Below are 20,007 nucleotides of genomic sequence, written 5' to 3' on the forward strand. Positions count from 1 at the left end.
CATCTGAAGCGATGCTCCAGTCCTCTCCCCAGCTCCCCTGCCACAACCTGGGCAGCTAAAGACAAGAGAGAGCCACCGGCAGCTTAATGATGGAGGGGTGAAACCTTGCAGTATATCAGATTATCACTACCCAGAGGCTGACGAGAGAGATAGCAGCCCTAAGCTCATCCCACTGGAGTGGTATGTCAGCAATGCCCCTGGCTTTCTGCTTTCCGGTGAGCTGGGTGGCAGGGGACAGGATGGGGACAGCATGGGGACAGCATGGGGCAGTGTGGTGGCACACAGCTCAGCTTTCCCAACAGCACTGCTGAACCCAGAACTGAGAAACATTTTCCCTACTTGTGCCAGTTCAGTATTCTTGACAGTGACCATATGCTGCACGAGAACAACTTCCAAACCAACCAGAGACTGGGAAAAGAAAAACCCTAAGGAGAAATCGCTTCAGATAAAGCTGCCACTTATCTCCCCAGTGATTATACCTGACCCTATGGTGCATGGCAGCTCTGCTCCGAATGAAAACATGAGCTATTTACCCAGGGTGGGATATTCATGAGGGCCTGTAGGTGTGTCAAGACAAGGTCAGAAAGGAGAGGTGTTGTTTTTCTTTCTTTTTTTTTCTTTTCCAAGCCAACAGATACAGCTTGGAAAAACAAGCAAGCTGCAAGCATTTGGCCCCTCAGATTACTCTCCTGGTCTGCAAATGAAGAAACAAACTAAAAGTCAAAGAAAAGACAGGCTGAGAACAAATGTTCCAAGTTAAATATATTAATCAATTAGATAATTAGAGGGAAAAAGCTGATGGGTGTCCCCACAGAGGATGGGAGAGGTTAGCAGGAAGAGAGGTGGTCGAGCTGCCAAAGACAGCTGTCCTCTGCAGAACACCGAGGCTGCATGGCAGTGTAGTATTAGAATATGCCAGAAAACAAACATCCTTCCTTGAATTCAGGATTTTTAGGATCAGACAGACACGGTTCCCAGGCCCATCTTTGGAGGCCTCCACCGGGAATGAGAGCTGCGAGGTCAGAGACCCATCTGCCATTGTGCAAAACCCACCCTGCAGAACCTGCATCCAAACCCTGAGACCATCGCGGTTACAACAACACTGCCACTACTACTGAAGGCCAAAAGCTTTCTTTGCATGGCCTGGAAAGAATGCCAGCAATTCCAATGGCAGGAATCTCCCTGCCTGCCCTGCAGCCTCCTGCAGATTTTCGAAGCGGTTCCTCCACGCTGCCCAATTCCACCTCTCTGTTCCATACAAGAGTTATTTCAAACATTTTCAGCCTGCGTTGTTGTGTGTCAACGTAGAGCTGGGTGTGAAGAAAGCGTTCATTTAGTTAACTCTGTTTTACTCAGCAAGTGGAACAAATTTCATCACCCCCTACAAGTCCATTATGTATTCTATTTATACCACAAACATTTGGTGCACAATTCAGGAACAGCAGGAACAGGTGATGTAATGCACTGTACAAACAACATTCTATTCATACAGTGGGAAAATAAAGTACATTCTCTTGGTTTCTTTGATCACGCTTAAAACAATCAGATTAGAAGTCACAGATAACCCAATACATACTGGAGATGAAAGGGCTCTGGAGAAATAAATCACCCAAAGTTAGATATTAAGCAAGATTTCTCTCTCAACAATCAACTTATCTGTGGATAGAGGAGGAATGACCATGTGGTTTCAAAATCCTGCCAGGCATTTTATTTATTTTTATAATACCATAAAGCTACTCCACCCACTTTTTCAGAATGAACGTTGCATTACACAACACATCAAAGGGACTTTATGGCCTAAATTAAGCAATAAAATAGTTGAGATTGTGCGTTATGCTGAAAATTGGCCGGCTTCTCGTGCCTGGTGAGCTGGGAGGTGAACACATGTTTCCCAAGCACCTGAAGAACGCCTGGGGCGGAATGGCCCGAGGTATCGAAGTGTGTGGCACTTGCATTTAATAGACCAACATAAAGTTCGAGGCCTTCGGTGCCCACTGCAACCCTTAGGGAAGGGACAAGCCCTGAGAGCAGTCACAGGGTGTGGGACGCCGGCGCTGCCCTTCATGCTCGCAGCCTTTAAGGCTTGATTCACGGACAAAGCTCAGTGTTGGAAGCTGTGCGCTTTGTGGATGTGGTTCTCCCACCTCTGGCAGCCAGCCACGCTGGGGAAAGTAGCCAGAAATCTGGGGGAAAGCCGCTGGTCAGGCAGCAGGGCTGCACTGCCGGCACCTCGCGGCTCCTGCCTGCCCCAGCAGCAGCTCTCCTGCTCCTCCCTCTGCCCAGGCACAGTGGGAACAGTGGGCAGGGGCAGGCTGGCATCTCTGTCCCCTTGCAGCAAAGCAAAGGGCTGAGTTCCCACCAGGGCAGCTCAAGAGGCACAAGAAAATTCAGCTTGCACCAACAAGGGCTGGCGTGTGCCTGTGTGCCCCAACCGCCAACTAAAAACAGGGTTTGAAAAAGCAAACAAACAAACAAAAACAAAACAATCAGTTTAATTAATTTGGGCCCTTTGCCTTTCTGCGGCCTGACTCACCACGTTTGATCTCCAGGGCTGGTGAGAGGTGCCCGAGCCTGCCCAGCCCAGCCCAGCCCCAACAATGTGCGGCAGCCCCGCGCCGCTCCTTGCCGTCAATGGGCGCTCTGTTGGCTGAGTGACTCACTGCCTTCCATCAAAAGAGCAAAAATAAAACCAAACGGCTCCGTGTCTGTGGAGAGTTAGCTGAGCAAAAAGGGGGGGGTTATTTTAAGATTTTGTTTTTAGGTGGTTCCTCAAAGGAAACTGGCAGCGCTATTTTCGGAATCGGCCACACGTTTCTGAGGGAGATTCTCGAGATTCTCCTGCTTTTAATTCATGCTCTGAAGTCACAATGAGGTGGATATTGAAACCTACAGACTGCATTTAAGAAAAACACACACATCAGAACGTGTCCTGGAAGCCCTCAGGTGTGGAAGCAGCGCCCTGGCACAGGGGTCCAGCCAGGAACGAGTGCTGCTAATGCTCCCTTCCATTCCTCCACCCTTACACAGAGGGTACAACCCCAGATGGGGCCACGTCAATCCTCATTACATCCTACTCATAGGTCCCTGCGTCCCTGCCAGCTCCCAGCAGTGAGCAGGACGTGACAACCAGCCCCCTGCTCTGGGCTAAGATGGACCTTCAGATCTCCACAGCCACGTCTGGCGCAGCCCGCTCAAGCTGGCTGTCTGCACCCAGATACATCAACGAGAACAGCAATCCGGGGACTGGAGGTTCCTGGGTTCTCTGAAGGCCTCCAGAACTGAGCAGGAGACTGGGTTCCTTACAGACAGGCCACCTGATGCAATTGCAGGCTATGGTGGAGTCCCAAACTTATCTCTATCAGACACTCTTGATTTCCTGTTTGCGGCATTAATAAAAAGCCCTACATCGTGGGTAATTATACTTCACGGAGGACAACAATTAAGAAATAGCCAATTACATTTTATAAACCCAGGATAATCAAAACCTTCCTCAAATATCTACAGTTGCAATAAGCACTCAGAAATGGTAACTCCCAACAAATTGCAGGTAATTTCGACTCATTCACAAAGATGACATATTTCCGTATCTGCACCTAAAACTTTCAGGCTGCGTTCTGAAAAATACTGCACGAGTTCCTGGAATGTAGCACTGCTGATATCCAAAACCAGCACCCAGCCCACTCCCCCCTGCACTGTGCTGGGTGAGATGCACAGCCTCCCAACGCCATCCTGCAGAGAATGCCACCGCCAGCAGAACAGACTTCACATCTGATATTTCAGGAGATACGGGAGGATCCTCACGTTTATACTAAATCTAAGCAACGACCAAAAAAAAATCAGCTCCTATCACTCTGTGTTAATCAAGCCTTGCAGTTTTTAAAAGGAACGGTCACCCGCTCTGTTTGTAACCCAATACTGCAGCTCCCACGCAGTCAGTGCATGAAAGTGAAGATCAAACAGCAAATTAAAAACCACTGAACGATAGAGGAAAGGAAACATGCCTTTCTCATTTTTACAGCTTAACCTTTTAGACGGGAGATTTCAGAAGACCCCCTAGAGGAGCAGAGGCTGACAAGGCAATGATCCAGCAAAGGTGATTGTTACAGCATGGCAGTTTCATTCCTTGCTTTCAGAGCAGATTTTTCTGTGGAAAAAAGCCCTCCTTGCTCACGTGGTTGCTGGAACGGCGCTACCACCACACAGCAGAGCTCTCCTATTACCCCACGATTCCTTCCAGCAGTGGCTCCCTGTCTCCTGGCCACCACTGACACAGCTGTTAGTGCCATTACTTCGGCTGTAAGAGTACATGGTTCTGCAGGGCTAATTGCTGCATAAAAGCTGATGAAGTCCTTGGGACATGCATGTGACAGACGAGGATGTGCCTGGCGGTTATTTAAGAAGCAGAATCAGAGAAGTGTCAGAGGGGACCTCCAAGGAGCAGAGCAGCACAGCCTTCTGCTTGGCAGGATGGCTGTCAGCACCACGCGGGGTGGCCGTGGCCCATGTCCTTATCGAGAGTGGTGAGGGAAGGGAAGTTACCATCAGCTGGGAGGTACTGAACTGCCTTTTCTGATCTTGCCTCACAGGGACCAATGGGAAAGAAAGGAGGGGGGGATTAATGCAAGGAAAGCCAACAATGTGCTTGAAAGAGAAGGGGACAAGCTTTCACGTGTTTCTCTCTAAGAAATGATGTGTGAATGCCTAGTGCCTATGGGAAGCTGGAGCTGGGATGGATAGTAAAATGCTAGTAAGGCACTTCCCTGGGCTCAGAGGGCACTCTGACCTGTGCCAGTGCCTCATCGCCCTCTGAGAAAAACTCCCTGCTAACACTGACTTAAATCTCCCCTCTTTTAGTTTAAAACCATTCCGCCTTGTCCTGTCACTATCAGACTGTGTAAAACATCAGCGTCCCTCCTGTTTATAAGATCCCTTTAGGTACTGGAAGGCCACAGTGAGGTCTCCGCAGAGCCTTCTCCTCTCCAGGCTGCACAGCCCCAGCTCCCTCAGCTTGTCCTCACAGGAGAGGGGCTCCATCCCTAACCAACAAAGCAGACTAATTAATCCATTCGATATTTACTTAGATTCTGTAAATACAAAACAACATTCAAGCAGGTGTTTTGGTCCCTTACTGCCAATGTCATTACGCTGAAGTGGCTGGAAGGCCGCACGGCACCCAGTAGCTCCACGTCCCAGCACTGCAGTACCTCAGGCCCAGTGTTTGCAATGCCCCCTCTGGACTCTGGGGCTGACTGTAAAGCCGATTTCTTCTGCCCTGATGTAATAAATCCTGTTCACACTCAGCTACCATTCAGGACTGAATGTGATTCCATTGGACAAACCTGCTGGTTTTATTAACTTGCTAACTATACAGGTTTATACAATTGCAGATGCTTGCTTCTGCAATCTTGATTTTGCCTATTCGGCATATCAATGTATATTTATTTAATTTAAAAAGGAAAATTATTTACAAAATTCAGCTTTTAAAAGAAGCACAACTTTTTTCCCTGCTAATTACTGTCTGTGGCTTGGCAACAGCTCTGTGGACAATAGGTGTTCCTGCCACTACTGTCCCATCTGAAACAGGAGGTTTGGCTCCAGTCACTTCCTATTTCTTCAGCTCAGGCTTCAGGATGATTTCCAAAGCGGGGAAATGGGAGGATTATCCTGCTCCATAGCACCTGAGGCAACACACTACACCCAAGTCCACAGCCCAAGATGGGCTACTTGGGAGGGTTTCTGGCATCACTGGTGCCAAGCCACAGACAGTAATTAACAAGGAAAAAGGGTTGCTTGTAGCCTGACTGCTGGCAAAGCGGTTGACAGCTCCAAACAGAAGAACCTACATGAGGTGAGAAAGACAGCAATCCTCACAGAGCTGACTCAGGGCATCGCCGTCAGGGACCAAAACCCAGATGATGTCTCTGAGTCCAAGCAACTGCTGACTCTCAGACCTATCTTACTTTGGAGGAGGAGGATGGAGCTGTGGGATGCATCCACCCTTCTGAGCATGGGGAACACTTGTGGGAAGGCACTGCAAGATTACAAGGCCAGCATCATCCCTGTAAGACTGGAGGAGTATCAGCTCTCTCATTACAGCTCCAACCAGCCACATCACCCAGCCCAAAATACCAAACACAAGGCAGTGATATTTGCAAGGGATAATCGGCTCCCCATGAGGGAAGCTCACGCACTGCATCAAGAAAGGAAAATAGATCAAGATGGGGCCAGCTGGCTGTTCTGCCAAGGGCTGCTGCAGGATCAGAAAAGCCTGCCTGAGCTCTTGCCTAAAACTGCAGATGCACGCAGCCGGGCTGAGGCTGCAGCAGGCCCATCACCCTTCTCTGCAGAGAAAGGCAGTGCGGCCGCAGCGGGCCTCCGGCAGGAGGAAAACATGCCCCAGGTGTGATGAAACCCACACGCTGCTCTGCAGTGACGCCCACTGCGGCAAGGGTTAAGCGCCGAGCGCTGCCCTCCTGGCCCCTGCAGCCCTGCCCTGTGGACGCTTATCGGGGCGGCGAGCCGCGAGCACAAAAACAACAACCGCCACAAACGGATTTCAGCCAGTTCAGCACAGCGTGTTTCCAACTGCTTGGCAATCGCAGACCAAGAGAAGCATTTGAAAAAGGCCTCTCGGTGCAGGCAGCTTCCCTGGAAAATAGAGGGCTGAAAACAAAATACCAACTTCTGCAGGTAGCACCAGCAGCCGCAATGCCGTGCCACGAGGAATACGCTCCAACACTCCTAAAATCCATGTGAAAGGTGCAGGCAGTCTCTGCATCCCAGACAGACCGTACAAAGAAACCTACAGAGAGCAAACGCATGTGAAGCAGCTCCAGAGCTCAGCCCCCTGCCTGCCCGCAGCTCAGCCCCCTGCTGCCCGCAGCAGCCACCGCTACAACTGGTTGGACCTCACCAGCTTGCACATAAAGGCAGCAGGCCCGGCAGAGACAAAGGTGTGCTGCGTTTACCTCTGAAGGGATTTAGATCTGGAGCACTCGACACCAACAAACTGCTGACACAGGCACTTACTCAAGCATATAAACATCGCAGGCGGCAAATGCCAGGTTTGCAAGAACTCTTCTCCGCAGCTTAAGAATAAATTCAACTTGTTTTTGAATAATTATGGATGAATCATTCTAAAAAACTCTCTACAGTTTATCTTCCATTGCTAACCACGCAGCTGATTTTTTAATTTTTTTTTTTGCAATTACACATTTCCATCTACTGTCCTCCCAAACCACAGGCCGACGTTTCCTCTTGGTGTTTGGAAGTGACAGAACAGCTAACAGAAAACCAAATGTACTTGAGGTGGGAGGGGGGAAAGAAAGGCCACAAGTTAATTTCTCTCAGAAGCCAATGGTCCCCACCCAGAAACCTGCGCACAAAAGAATACAGCCTTGTAAACTGGTAGGTTAGGTCTGAGACCAGCCGTAAGGTTTGTCAACCGTGACAAGCTGCAGCTTGTTTAATAGTCGACTGGAGGGTTGAAAAGTCTCATAAAACCCAAGGGCCTTCCATAACAAAGCTTCTGCCACTTCTGGAGAGCATTCACACCCATTCCGCAGGCTTCTCCAAATATGCAAAGGTATTGTGAGCAAAGCCATACCAGAAGCCAGCAGCTGGAAATGGAAGCCGTGAAAAATTCTAGCTGCAAAAACCTGAAGGGAGCGTGAAGGAACAAACTGCTAACAGTGAGAGTAAGTAACCACAGGCATGGGTAACAAAAATGCTGCATGACCTCCCATCACTTGGATGCCTTTCTAAAATAGACACTTCAGCCTGACCACAAGTTATTGTGCAAGAATCACTGGGTGAAGCTGCGTGACCTGTTATCTCAAGGATTACAAAAGGAAAGTTTTTCTCAGGCCCATTTGGAAAGCTCCCTCTCTCCAGAAGGAGGTGAGTTTGCGGATCAGATGGAGCAGGCCCCTCCAGCCCACCCTGAGAAGAACCAAAGCCAGCAGGCAGGGACAAGGACAGAGGAAGCAGGATGCTCTGCCTTCTCCAGCAGCAGCGCTCATAGCACCCCAGGCCACAGACTTCCCTGCACACACCTCGAGGGAAAAACCACAGCGCTATTTTATGGTGTGACAAATCCCCCACTACGGTGACACATCCGTGCATCCTTTGCCGCCCGTTTCCATTTGTTCCAAGCTCGTGTATTCATTCCAGCGCTGGCCCGTCTTGAAGAGTGAGCCTTCTCAAAGCAGCTCTTCCCAAGAGAGGAAAACAGTTTCCCTGAGTGAGCAGACCTTCAAAGACACTTTCAATGCAAACACATGCACAGAAGAGTTGTCCTTTGCTGTTTCTTTCGATGGCAGACCAAGGAGCCAAGCAGTGAGGGGTGATGGCTGCAGCCCCACGCCTGCAGACCAGCAGATGCACACTGCATGGATCTGAGCCTGCCAGCTTCATTTTGTGGCTTTCCTCATGAAGGAACATTTTTCATTTCCTAAGGAAATAAATGTTATGACAGTCACATGGACTGAGTTAGAAGTACAAAGACAAGCCTTCTTAGCAAAAGATCTGAACTTTTTATTAAAAAATAAAAATTAAAATTAAACTTGGAAAAAAAAACCCAAAACATTCTCCGTGGAAATACAAACCGGGTCTGGCCATAAGGAGAGCAAGAAGGCTCTGAGGTCACGTTTTACAATCTTTCGAAGCAGGAATGAAGCTGATGCCTGCAAAGAGCTTCTTTTTCTTCAAGACACTGCAATGTTACAGCGCAAGAACTTGATGTCTTTGCTTGGGCACTCTTCGTTATTCACAATAAAGCCCTTGTGAAGGAGATCAAGGCTGCATTTCATTGCTTTGACATGATGGTTAACCTGTGAACTCTACCCCTGCTAATAGAATAATTTCTATTTGTTGATTCCTCTTTTGGGATCCTCGAGGGCAACAATCACTTTGTCCCAGCATCCATTCGCATGTCTGGTGCCAAACTGTTGTACAGCTTTTATCTCCATGAGGCGCATCCAGAGCAACGCTACCCAAACCCAGGAGCTGCAGCAGGACACAGCCACAGCACATCTCCTCCTGCACCCTAACGGGCAATTCCCAGGAGCTCTGTTGCACTTGGCTGAGTTGCATTTCCCTTATGAAAGCTCTGCGAGGTCCTCAGCCACCAGAAAACCAATCCCACAGGAATACACGTGCTGACGGAGCTCTCAAAGGCAGCACACGCACGGGGCTGGCAGTAACTGCAGAACAAGGAAGCCACTCTTCCAGATAAGTCTCTCCCAGTCTGTGAAGCTGATTGCCAGCCAAGAAAAAGACCAAAATTTATGATTCAAAAGGGTAAATCTGTTGAATGCTGAAGGCATGGCTTTCCAGTAGAGCTAAATCGCTCTAAGTGTGGATTGCTGGGGAAAAAAAAAAAAAAGGCAATTCCACCTTCCCACAGTACTGCTCTCCTTCTTCCAGCACGGGCAGTGATGTAATACACCGTGAAGACAAAATGACACAGAACTAAGCGTACAGAAAAAAAGAGAAGCCAAAAAGGAAAGTGCAAACAGGGAGCGGACAGACGATGGCACAGGGAAGATAGAAGATACAGGGACAGAAGGAAAAATAAACCCACTAGGTTCTGGTCATCAGCTTTGGAGTTAAGTGCAGGGACTAACGAGGTCCTGACGCTGACCACTTCAGTGGAACATCTTACAGAGTTATTTTTCCCCACCTCTGAATGTTTTTGATCAAAACAAGCAAAACACATTCTAAAAGCTGCTACTGTGAAGGCAGCTGTATCTTAGGGGCCACAAGACCAAAGAACTCCAGATCTTACCAGAAAATTGCACTCTGGAGTCTTCAAAGGTAAAATCCAATTTCCACGTAGGATTTATAGAATTTGGATAATCTGACTTAAAACTACAGCAGTTCTACTTGAATTCATCACTGCCTTACAACAGAGAGGACCTCGCACATGGCCTGTGAGTAATGACGGCTTTGCTTTCATGCACAAACATGACCTGCTATGATTCCGTTTCTGAGCGTGACTCCGGGAAAAACACTTGAAATCCACGGCCAAAGGAAACCTCTGGGTGCTGCAAAGCTTCCTGCAGCCTGTGGGTCTACAGATGGGACAGAAATGTCTCCCAGGGCACTGCAAGCCAGAGCCACGCGCAAGCTACAACAACAGAACCCCACGTGCCTTCTGACAATCAAACCAGTCCAGGAGCCCAGCACGGCCCAACAAGGCCCACTGTGACCCAGCAAGGCCCCCCAAGGCCCAGTGCGGCCATGCAAACCCTTCGCCCGCAGCCGCAGCTCTCACCCAGCACTGCATCTTCTCAGAGATGCTCAGAATCACACTCGCGAGCAATTTGACTTTTTAATCATTTCAATTACTGTGACTAAAACCCTTCAATCGGAACAAAACAAGGAAAAATCACCCCTCTCTTTCTGAAGCAGTCTGCCTAGCTTAACAGACCATACCGAATTGTGAAGGTTTTCGCTTTTGTGGTCTTCACATATTTCATTTAATGCAGATAATTAACCTCAGTTTCTAATTTCCAGTCCTCCACAAGGAAGTGAAGTGATTGAATGCATTCACTGACAGACGGAAAATTAAAATATTACTACAGCTTCTCCACGCGGCTCAAAAGGCAGGGCCTTGCTAAAGATCTTTCTTCTTTTATTTGACTGATTAACTGTAATTTGCTTAATGGATTTGAGGATGAGCCTAATAATCCAATGATATTTCCAGGAACTGATTTAGGATACGAGTACCTCTGTTCTGAGACGTTATACTGCAATTTTCTGCTCAATACACGCCGTCATGCCTGAAACCAGGTTTCTCCACAGCACTTATTTTTGGGGGCACTTTCTGCAGCCCCAGAGCTTCAGTGGGAAGGGTGAGAGGACCACCACGACACGAGGCCAGCATGTGCTCCCCCAGCACTCCTGCATCTTCCTCAGCCCTTTGCCCACCAAGAAAGCTCGGTGTAACAGGATTTCACACTCTGTCCCAATTGTTAATAAATCCAGGATTATTAAAGGACTATAAATCTAGGACTACTAAAGAGAACAAATCCAAGAGGCAGCCATTTTTAAACATCCAATAGTAACTAATTATTCAAGGGATTAGTCCATTATAGCGACAACAAAGAAACTCTTAAAACATAAAGCCAAGCTGAAGCAGAACCGCAGATCAAACCCAGGTGTACCACGAGGCTCACCTGCTGGGCACGCTCCTCAGCTTCCCTGGACCCATTCACTTCTCATTCTGCTCTTCTGTACCCAGTTCCTCCCACACAGAGCACAACTCAAACCAGCCCAACCTGGAACCTCATTCCCAAAATGTAGGATTTCATGATTTGTGTCGTCATCGCCAGTGCGCATGAAAATAGGAACAAAACAGCTTTAGCAAATGTAATCAAACTGTTTATAAAATTAAGATAGAGCAAAACCTTTACGCTTTCTTTTCCTTAAATCAGACCAAACACGTACAAGTCAAAGCCCTGTTTGCCAGGAAGCCTGCTGTTTACATCCCTCCTGGTTTCAGAGCTCCAGAGCTGTAGGGTAAAGAGGCCATGGAGACACCATCTCAGAGGACCAATACCAACACTGATCCATAACCAAATAACAAATACAATGCTTCTTCATCTTGATTTGTGCAGAAGTAAAGCTACGGGCACAAAAAGCATTCTTCTTCAATTAAAACCCACTTTAAGGCTTGGCAAATGCCAGTATAAATACTTTGCACTGTTAATGTAAGCATTTCCATGCAGAAGTTTCATCAGCTTAACAACGTATTTCACAAAAGCTGGTGTAACTTCTGTGCACAAACACAATCCATCCTCGTCTTGTAAACCTTACAGCTCTGGAGTCACAACACGACCACTCACTGCTATCAGCACCAGACCCTGCCTCCCCATCACAGCCATGACTTCCCTCAAGAACAATGCAGAACCCAAACTATTCTGCCACAGCTTACACCGATTTGGAAACAGCCACTGCTCTGCACATTGTTGTGGACTGTAACAATTACAAGGGGTGCTACAGGCCCAGAAGTTTTAATTCAAGCCAAGCCATTAGCTAGCACTTCAAGTTACACACAATTATTGCCAGAAATGCAGGGTCGCCATTGGAAAAAAAGTTTAGGGCCTGTTTGAGTTAAAATTACTTGAAATGGGACCCAAGTAGTGCTGCTGGCATCCCACAGACCCACACAACCCAAGGAGCCCCAGCACTCTGAGGCAGTAGCCACGTGCCCGCTGTTCCACCCCAGCCCTTCTGCTCATGGTACAGGAGAATTGCTGCTGCCTGACGATGCTGCTCTTGCAGACAGGGAAAAGAGGCATTTTCTCTGATAGTCTCGTCCTAAGCCACTGAAAATGTAAATATGTTAAGAAATAGACACTGCTGGATGCATTTCCAGGCCAACTGCAGCATCACTTATCAAGGAGATACCACTGGGACACTAGTAGTGTTTCCTGAACAGAATGAATATGACACACAGCACAAAAAGAGATTAAAGAGGAAAAAAGGAAAAGAGGACTGAGCAAGCAAGCAGAGATGCCATTTGACTCAGGCAGAGGGGTGGGCAGCACTTTTGGTTACTTCCCCTACTAAACACGTCCAGTTGTCCGTCTAGAGCCCCATCTTCCACCCCATGGATGCTGACAGTGCTTGAATGAGACACCTCTGGGTCAGATGCACCCACCCTTGCTGTGCCCTGGCAGCCAACCCAAGCTCCATGCTACCAGACTGAGACCAACGCTTTCCTTCCTGCTGTTACATACAGGCACAACATTAATGAGCAGCTTCTTCCAAGCAAATGCTCTCCCCTGAAGCTCCAGTGGCTCAGTTCACAGACGCATGTGCTGATTCTTCAGCTCAAGGCAGTGTTGTTAGACAGCAATGCAAACCTGGAACAGTCTGAACGCAGACTGCTCTGCACCAACCGCTGCAACTGCACATCTCCAGTCTGCCGCTCATTCAGCACAATTAACTCCAACTCCTTCACCGCATCGCTTTGAGTTAGAAGCATGCAATTTAATATTTAATTGGTAATGAAGCAGCAAGCCTCAAAATTAAGTCTGCCAGCTAAATTTCAGCTCCTTCCTGATGCAGGCTAAACCTGTGACTGTCAGCCTGCTGATGTAACATAGGCAGCAGAGATCCCACACCTGCCCTGAACCAGGCTCCGCTGCTCCTCTCTCTTGCAATGCAGCATTACTCACTGAGGTTTGGGACGAGTCTCTGACTAGAGCTGTTGCATCCCGCTACACCCTTCCTCAGCTGCTGCTCCTCTTGCTCAGCACCCTGTTACAAAGAACAGGCTGTGTCCTGGGGATAGCTGCTCCCATGTGCGCCCAGCATGGCTGCGGGGACTTCTCGATGGCATGTGGCCTTTTCACTTGAATCACCAACACCTGGGAGAGCTGTGAGCTTGGTCAGCTCAGCACTGTGGAAGCAAACACTAAGACCTTTCAGCCAGCTTCCCTTAAAAAAAATAATAATGAAGGAAGTGTAAATCAAAGCTTCCACATGCAGATTTCTGTGTCAGTGCCTATGATGCTCCCTTTCCTCAGCCCATCAACATCTGTTAATGGGAGACTTCACCTGCCACCACCCGTCCTCTCCTCCCCCTCCTCCAGGTTTCATTTTTAGCACACAGGTCAAACAAACAAAGCAATGGGCAGAACCAACCCCAACTTCCAGAGGAAAGCAGAGCTGCTTGCCCATAACACTGCCCGGTCTGCTCCATTTTCAACCTGGAAAGCAAAGCCAACACTTGTGAGTGCTGCTCCCCAGAGCCCCGGGAGCACAGGTTTTTGGGAGTGGACAGGGAAACCCTTCTGATGCAAAGCTGAAGAGATGACAGAAGGGACCTATGCAGACAGCAGACACAGCAGTGATGTGACGGTTTGGCAACACGCGCCAAGTTTCCCAATTTTCAAAATACATCTGTTTTATGGGAGTGCTTGAAAACCAGGCTGCAGGGCAGTTCTAAGGCACGGGTTTAATTTCTGCTCCTCATATCTGAAAAACCCAGTCCCGGTGTGTCAGAAGAAGGTTAATGAAAGATTTAGCTGCGCTCACAACCACGTTAGTGTCGGTTTCGGAAGCTGCGAGTTAATGCCTGAGATCTTCGGGGGTTGCCCTCTTTGAAGTTCACTGATCCATAACCAATGTCCAATTAATTTGCAGCAGCCTAACTATAATGACTATTGGCCTTTTCCTACGCGTACAAAAACGCAGTGGGTAACAGCAGTGCTTTTTGCTTTGGGATATTCTCACATACACGCACACAACGCCTTGTCTTCTGCACTTGGAGCAGTTCTGTGCTCATGGGCACAGAAATACGGCGGTAAGATTGAAGAACCTTCTGCTGCAAAAAGATCTGGAGCCAATTCACGACGCTCCCTTGCTAACAGGGACACACTCCTATTGCATTTGGTCAGATTCCTCTTTCTTTAGAGTTTCCATAGAAGCCAAGGAATAGACGTTAAATCTTGTGAAGATTAAACAGGCCTTCAGATATAATGCAAAACAGCTTATTGCAACATTCCCTCAAGAACAGAGACGACAGATTCTTCTACAAAAAAATAAGTCTGTAGAAACGTTTCAAACCAAATCAGGACAGGCTCAGCCTCCCAACCACTGCACACAGCACTCCCAACCTGCTGCACGCAGCTCCACCAGCTTCCAAGGCTCTTCCTAACAGGAGAAAGCAGGAATGTTTGCACGACAAGATGCCACTGTTTGAAAAACAGTCTGTTTGAGGCAGCTATTTCTATGCAGCGTTCAGGAAGCAAGCTATTTCAACCACAAGGACTCGCACAGAGATGGATCTCAGCAGAGTGTTAGAACCAAACGCACAGATCGCACTACTGAGCAGTGCCCATCTTCCACGGAGATGCTCCGGACACTGCTGCACTTGACAGACCAGCACTTAAAATAAATAATCACTCATTTTCAGTTACTTACTCCAGGCTCCAAAATGACTCCTGCTCTGGTGAGAACAGTAAACACGTCCCTGCCTCCCGACCCAGCAGGTCAATGGAGCATCTGCAGCCACAATGACAGGCTGTCAGACACAACAAATTAACAGCAGCAAGTTTCTCCTGACCTCCATCCCCTAGGTAAAGATTTATTTTGCGCTGTTCCAATCTTGTTAGAAAATGCATGAGGTTGAGGAATGCCACCCCAAAATATTTCTATTCCATCATGTACTTCTGAACCGTTTTAAAGGTTGGCATGGATGCATTCAGGTACAGCATAAACTGTGCATTTTATCTGAAGCAGGACCTGAAGAATGCAGTATTTGTGCAGGTTTTCACTACCTGCTCTAGAACAGAAACTAAACTCAACTTGAGCAAGTTATTGCCAGTCTTAAGCCATTCCTGCTAAAATAAAAAGATACTTGAATTGTGGACTTTTCTAATCCTATCCAGTCAGTATCCAGCACTCGGTGCAAACTCATAGCAAGAAACACCCAAGGTTTTTATTAAATCCATGAGAAAGTCCCAGGATCCTGGGATTCTGTTCTTCAGACTCCTGATTAAAACATCACGAGCTAACACCAATTCCCATTTTTTTTCCTGAGCTTCACATGCAACACCCCCTCCTCAAAATCTGTTTGAAAACAGAAATAAAAACATTTCACCATCTGAAAGGCACTGAGATCTTGTGCAGGGCAGGATGCACGTCCAGCTGCCAGCATAAAGGAACAGCGTGGGGAGAGGAAGCACAGAAATGCTGCTTTGAAGAGGACAGTTTGGCTACTTCGTTTCGTAACCATCGCAAAGATCTCAGCCTAAGCTGGTCTTAAAACAAGGAGATTCTATTTTAAAGAAGTAGGAATGTGCGTCTAGCTGCGTTCTGTTGATTCAGCAAGGGTTACACACACACACACACGCTTATTGATCCCAGAGAACTCCCTGCTAAGTTAATTGTCTGGAATTTTAACTGAGCTCTCAGCAAGTTTCCAAACGCGTGTTGGCTGGGAATGGGTGGGGGACCCAAAGAAAAGCAGGGCTGAACAACTGGGCAACTCCTCTAGAGAAAAAAAACAGATATTGTGATGAGGGGAAAAGCTGCAACATGGAACAAATTTAACTGGGCTTGGGGATTCCTACTTGCTGGAATCCACTATCAGAAAACCTGACTGCAAAGCAATACCACTTACAGGGAGCATCACGAACCCCATTTGACCCATACACACACGACAGACATCAGGGTATTTCCCGCAAGCTTCCTGCAGCCTCTAGTTGTGGCTCATCACCATTTCCTTGTATATTTACAAGGGGTTTTACCACGAGCTGCACTCATCTGCACTCCTGTAACTGAACACTGACCTTCCGTCACTGCAGGCTACAAGCCAGCCTGACACTGCAGCTCTGCTCGCTCTGTGCATACTGGCGCTGCCCACAGCTCGGCACTGCCTGCTGCCTCCTACCTACAGCCCGACCACGTCCAGCAGCATTTCCTCACAGCAAAGAACATCCTGCAGATGTGATTCAGGGGAACCGGCCAAAGACACCCTACAAATAGCTCGCAGTACATTTAGATAAAGCTGCGTTTCAACCTGACGCCCATGTGACACTGTCCCACGCTGATGCTCAACCAGCCCCAACCGCTCCCAGCTGCAAAACCACCTCTACTTCCCAGCAACTCCAACCTCACAGCAGCCCCCAGGGGCATCTGGAGGCCCCAAGGAAGGGCCCAGCTGGCGCACTCACGTACCTGAACTCCCTGCCCTCGCTGTACCGCCGGGTGGAGGTTGCACGCTGGGTTGCAGTCTCCAAAAGCAGCTTCTGGGTGAGCCTGCTTGAGGGCGCGGAGTCCCTGCTGGCCTCAGGCTCAGTGTCTTGGTCACATTTCCACTCCTCGTCCTCATTCAGAGTAGGCAGATAACCAGGTAGCCCTTTTCCTGTCCCAGACCCTGAGCTCGGATCGCTATAAATTTTCGGACTTTCCCCACCTGTCCTTGTGTATTCCAAATAAATATCCGACTTAAGGAACAAAGGGTAGGTATTGTCTTCTATCATGCATTGAATCTCAGTTTGGGCCTGGTCAAACATGTCAGGGTCAATCTGCAGTTTCATGACACAGTCTTTTATGAAGCTTTTTGTGGCCGGTTTGATCTGCCGGGACACAATGCCGTTGTTGTCCAGAATGTACTTTTTGTAAATGGCTTTTGCCAGTTTGAGTCTTTTTTCCTCATTGGACACACATGGCTCCAGCTTCCTGAAGCCACTGCAGGCAAACCAGAAGTCCAGCAGATCCGCACAGTCCTCCTGTTTCAGGAACGTCCTGAAGAGATTGATACCATCCTGATCATCGAGCAAGGAGTGCAGCGACTCGGCCCACTTCAGGTAGGGTGGAGTTGGCGAAGCACTCCCCTCAGGTTCATAGCCCAAATCCAGATCGGAGCGCCTCGGCGTTGCGGTGGAGGTCTCATTTCTAACCACATCGCTTTTACTGGAGTAGAAACCGTGGCTGACTGGCCTTGGATCTGTGGACACGAGCTCACCCTCCTCACCAGGCACCGGTGGCCTTGGAGCATCTTCAGTGAAGCTTCCTCCGAGGTCCAGAGGGAAGCCCTTCCCCTGGATATTCATCTTCCTGGCGCTTCCTTGAACAGCGGGGGAAGAGCCGAAATCTCAGATCACCAACACCCGTATCTCCAAGGAGAACACGTTGGTTCTGCTGAAACAGATAAGAAAGAAATCCATTAAGTATCACTGTAAATAAACGTTCTAAGACTACAAGCTACTAATGTTGTCCTCCCTGATTACTGTATTAAATCCTCTTTTTCTGAAAACGACAGAGAAGATCTCAAAACTTCATATCCAGCATTCAGCACAACCAATACCACCGGCACCAATCTCACAGCCCCCAAGCCCACACTACGGGAGCTCTCAGGACTGTGGGATGTGGTATTCCCCATACCCAAGGGATGTACACTCAGGTGCTGAGTGCTGAACAGCCCACAGGACACACCTTCACTTCTACAGTCTGACATTAAGCTCTCTGCTGAGCCCACCTGGCCAGCACACACGCCAAGTCATATCACGGCAGTACGTTTCCATCTGGCTACCAACCTAGGAAACTCTCACAATCAACAAGGAATTCACGTTAAGGTTTGTGAAAAATATTCTAAGAGAACATTCTGTTGGTAGCAAAACTGAGGTTACACCTTAACCAAGCACAGGTGTCTTCTGTACACTCAGTGACATACCGGCGTGACATTCCCCTCTGCTTTCAGAAATACACTGCATCAGCTCATCTAGCTCCAGGCGACTCCAAATGCATCACTGACCCCAATACTTTGGGCACGTGAACAACATTCTTGCCTCAAACGGGCATGTCAGGTCAGGGCTTTGGCTCTGGCACCATTTCTCATAGAGGCCATTGAGAAAAAAGGTTCATTGGAGCTAACAACACAGCATGCCGAATGCCCGAGAAATCCTACCCAGGTCAATAAAGGAAGATGAGAAGATCGTCTCTAGAAGGAGATGTGATCAAACACAATGTTTTAAAAGAAGGTAGCGAGCCAACATGGAGGATAGGAGGTGTGGGGAGGGAGGGGGAAGCACCAGACAATTCCAGGGCTGCCACTTGCTCTGCTAACGCAGTAACCATCATTTCAAAGCAGCAGAAGTTGTGTTTTACTGAATGCTGCCGGCCCCAAGGCCCCGAGTACCATGAAGCAGCAGCTGCCTGACACTCGGGTTAAATCAACTGCACGTGAGGACACAGAGGGGACACGCGTTTCAGCTTTGCTCACCGCACCCAAATGAACGCATCCTTTGGACGTTCTGCCTTTTTTCCCCTTTTCCTCTCCTCAGCTGAGGCGAAAGCCGTCCTTACAGCCCACCTGTACGCCTCCGAGCAGCAGCAGCGAGATGGGAGCCGCTCGGCCCTACGTGCTGCACTCGCTCAGCCCTAAGAGCGAGCCCACTGTCACCCACAGCCGGCCCGAGCCGCTCGGAACACGCGGGCACCGCGCTGAGATTTGCCACGGTTCCACCGAACGCGCCCGTATCCCCCAGCGCGATGCTCGCCGCCGCGGGCTCCCGCCTTCCCGACCCGGACCCCGAGCTGGCGCTGCCCGCAGCAAGGGGCCGGAGCCGCCCCGTGGGAGCGGGTACACGAGGCTCGCCGCTCATTGTGGCGGCGAGGTCCGACCCCCGGCGCCGGCACGGGGCACCTCAGCGGCCCGGGCTGCCGGCCCGCCCCGCTCGAAGTTCCCCGCAGGACGCGGCCCGCGGCGCTCGCGGGGATCCGTCGGCCCGGAGCTCCGCGGGAAGCGGCGCTGCCCCGACGAGCGCGGGCTCCATCCGCCCCGCCGCCCCCGAGCAACTTCGGGGAGCCGCCCCCGCTCCCCCCCCCGCCCGGCCGCGGCCCGGCCCGCTCCCGCCCTCCCCCCGCTCCCGGGGCGGCCTAGTACCGGCGCGGCGGCGCCCGGCGCGGCCCCGCTCCGCCCGCACGGCGGCGGCCTCCGGCGCGGCCTCGGCGCGGGGCCTGGGCTCGGGGCCGCCTCCCCGCCCGCTCACTCACCCGCTCGGAGCAGCGGCGGCGGCGGCGCGGAGCCCGGCCCATGCGGCTCAGCAGCGGCGGCCCGGGGCGGCGGGCGGGGCGGCACAAAGCGGGCGGCCCGGGATGCCCATGGCCGCGGCCGCTGGCTCTGGCGGCGACACGGAGAGCAGCGAGCCCCGCACCGCTCCGCCTGCGCCGCTGCCTCGCAGCGCCGGGGAGAGCGGCTCAGCCGCGCCCCCCGCGCCCCCGCCCGGTACTGCGGGCCCCGCCGCGCCGCCAGCCCGCGCCGAGCGGCCTCGGGGGCGGAGCGGTACCGGGCCCGGCCCGTGGGAGGCGCCGCGAGGGGCTCGTCCGGCGCCCGCTCTCGAGAGCCGTCGGCCGGGGGAGCCCGGGCCCGGCCGCTCGCGCGCCCGGACGCGTGCCGGCTGCCCGGAACCCCTCCGCTCGCACGGGGCGGCCCCGGGCCCGGCCCCACCTCCTCGGGACCCGGCGCCGTACCCCCGGCCCCGCCGG

At 50.4% G+C, this 20,007-nt stretch overlaps 1 protein-coding gene across 1 annotated transcript in view; it reads right to left on the bottom strand.

Annotated features, from left to right (window-relative positions):
* Nucleotides 1-17,573, bottom strand: part of AXIN1 (axin 1) — a gene marked incomplete at both ends in the record, with an annotated part of 66,098 nt that extends 48,525 nt beyond the window's left edge. The window contains one exon of the mRNA XM_079542693.1: nt 16,696-17,573. Within this exon, the coding sequence (XP_079398819.1) occupies nt 16,696-17,573 (878 nt within the window). The remainder of the gene's footprint in view (nt 1-16,695) is intronic.
* Nucleotides 17,574-20,007: the final 2,434 nt, after the last annotated feature.

The sequence above is a fragment of the Tetrao urogallus genome, assembly GCF_951394365.1.
Source record: "Tetrao urogallus genome assembly, chromosome: 15".
In the NCBI taxonomy this organism is placed as follows: domain Eukaryota; kingdom Metazoa; phylum Chordata; class Aves; order Galliformes; family Phasianidae; genus Tetrao; species Tetrao urogallus.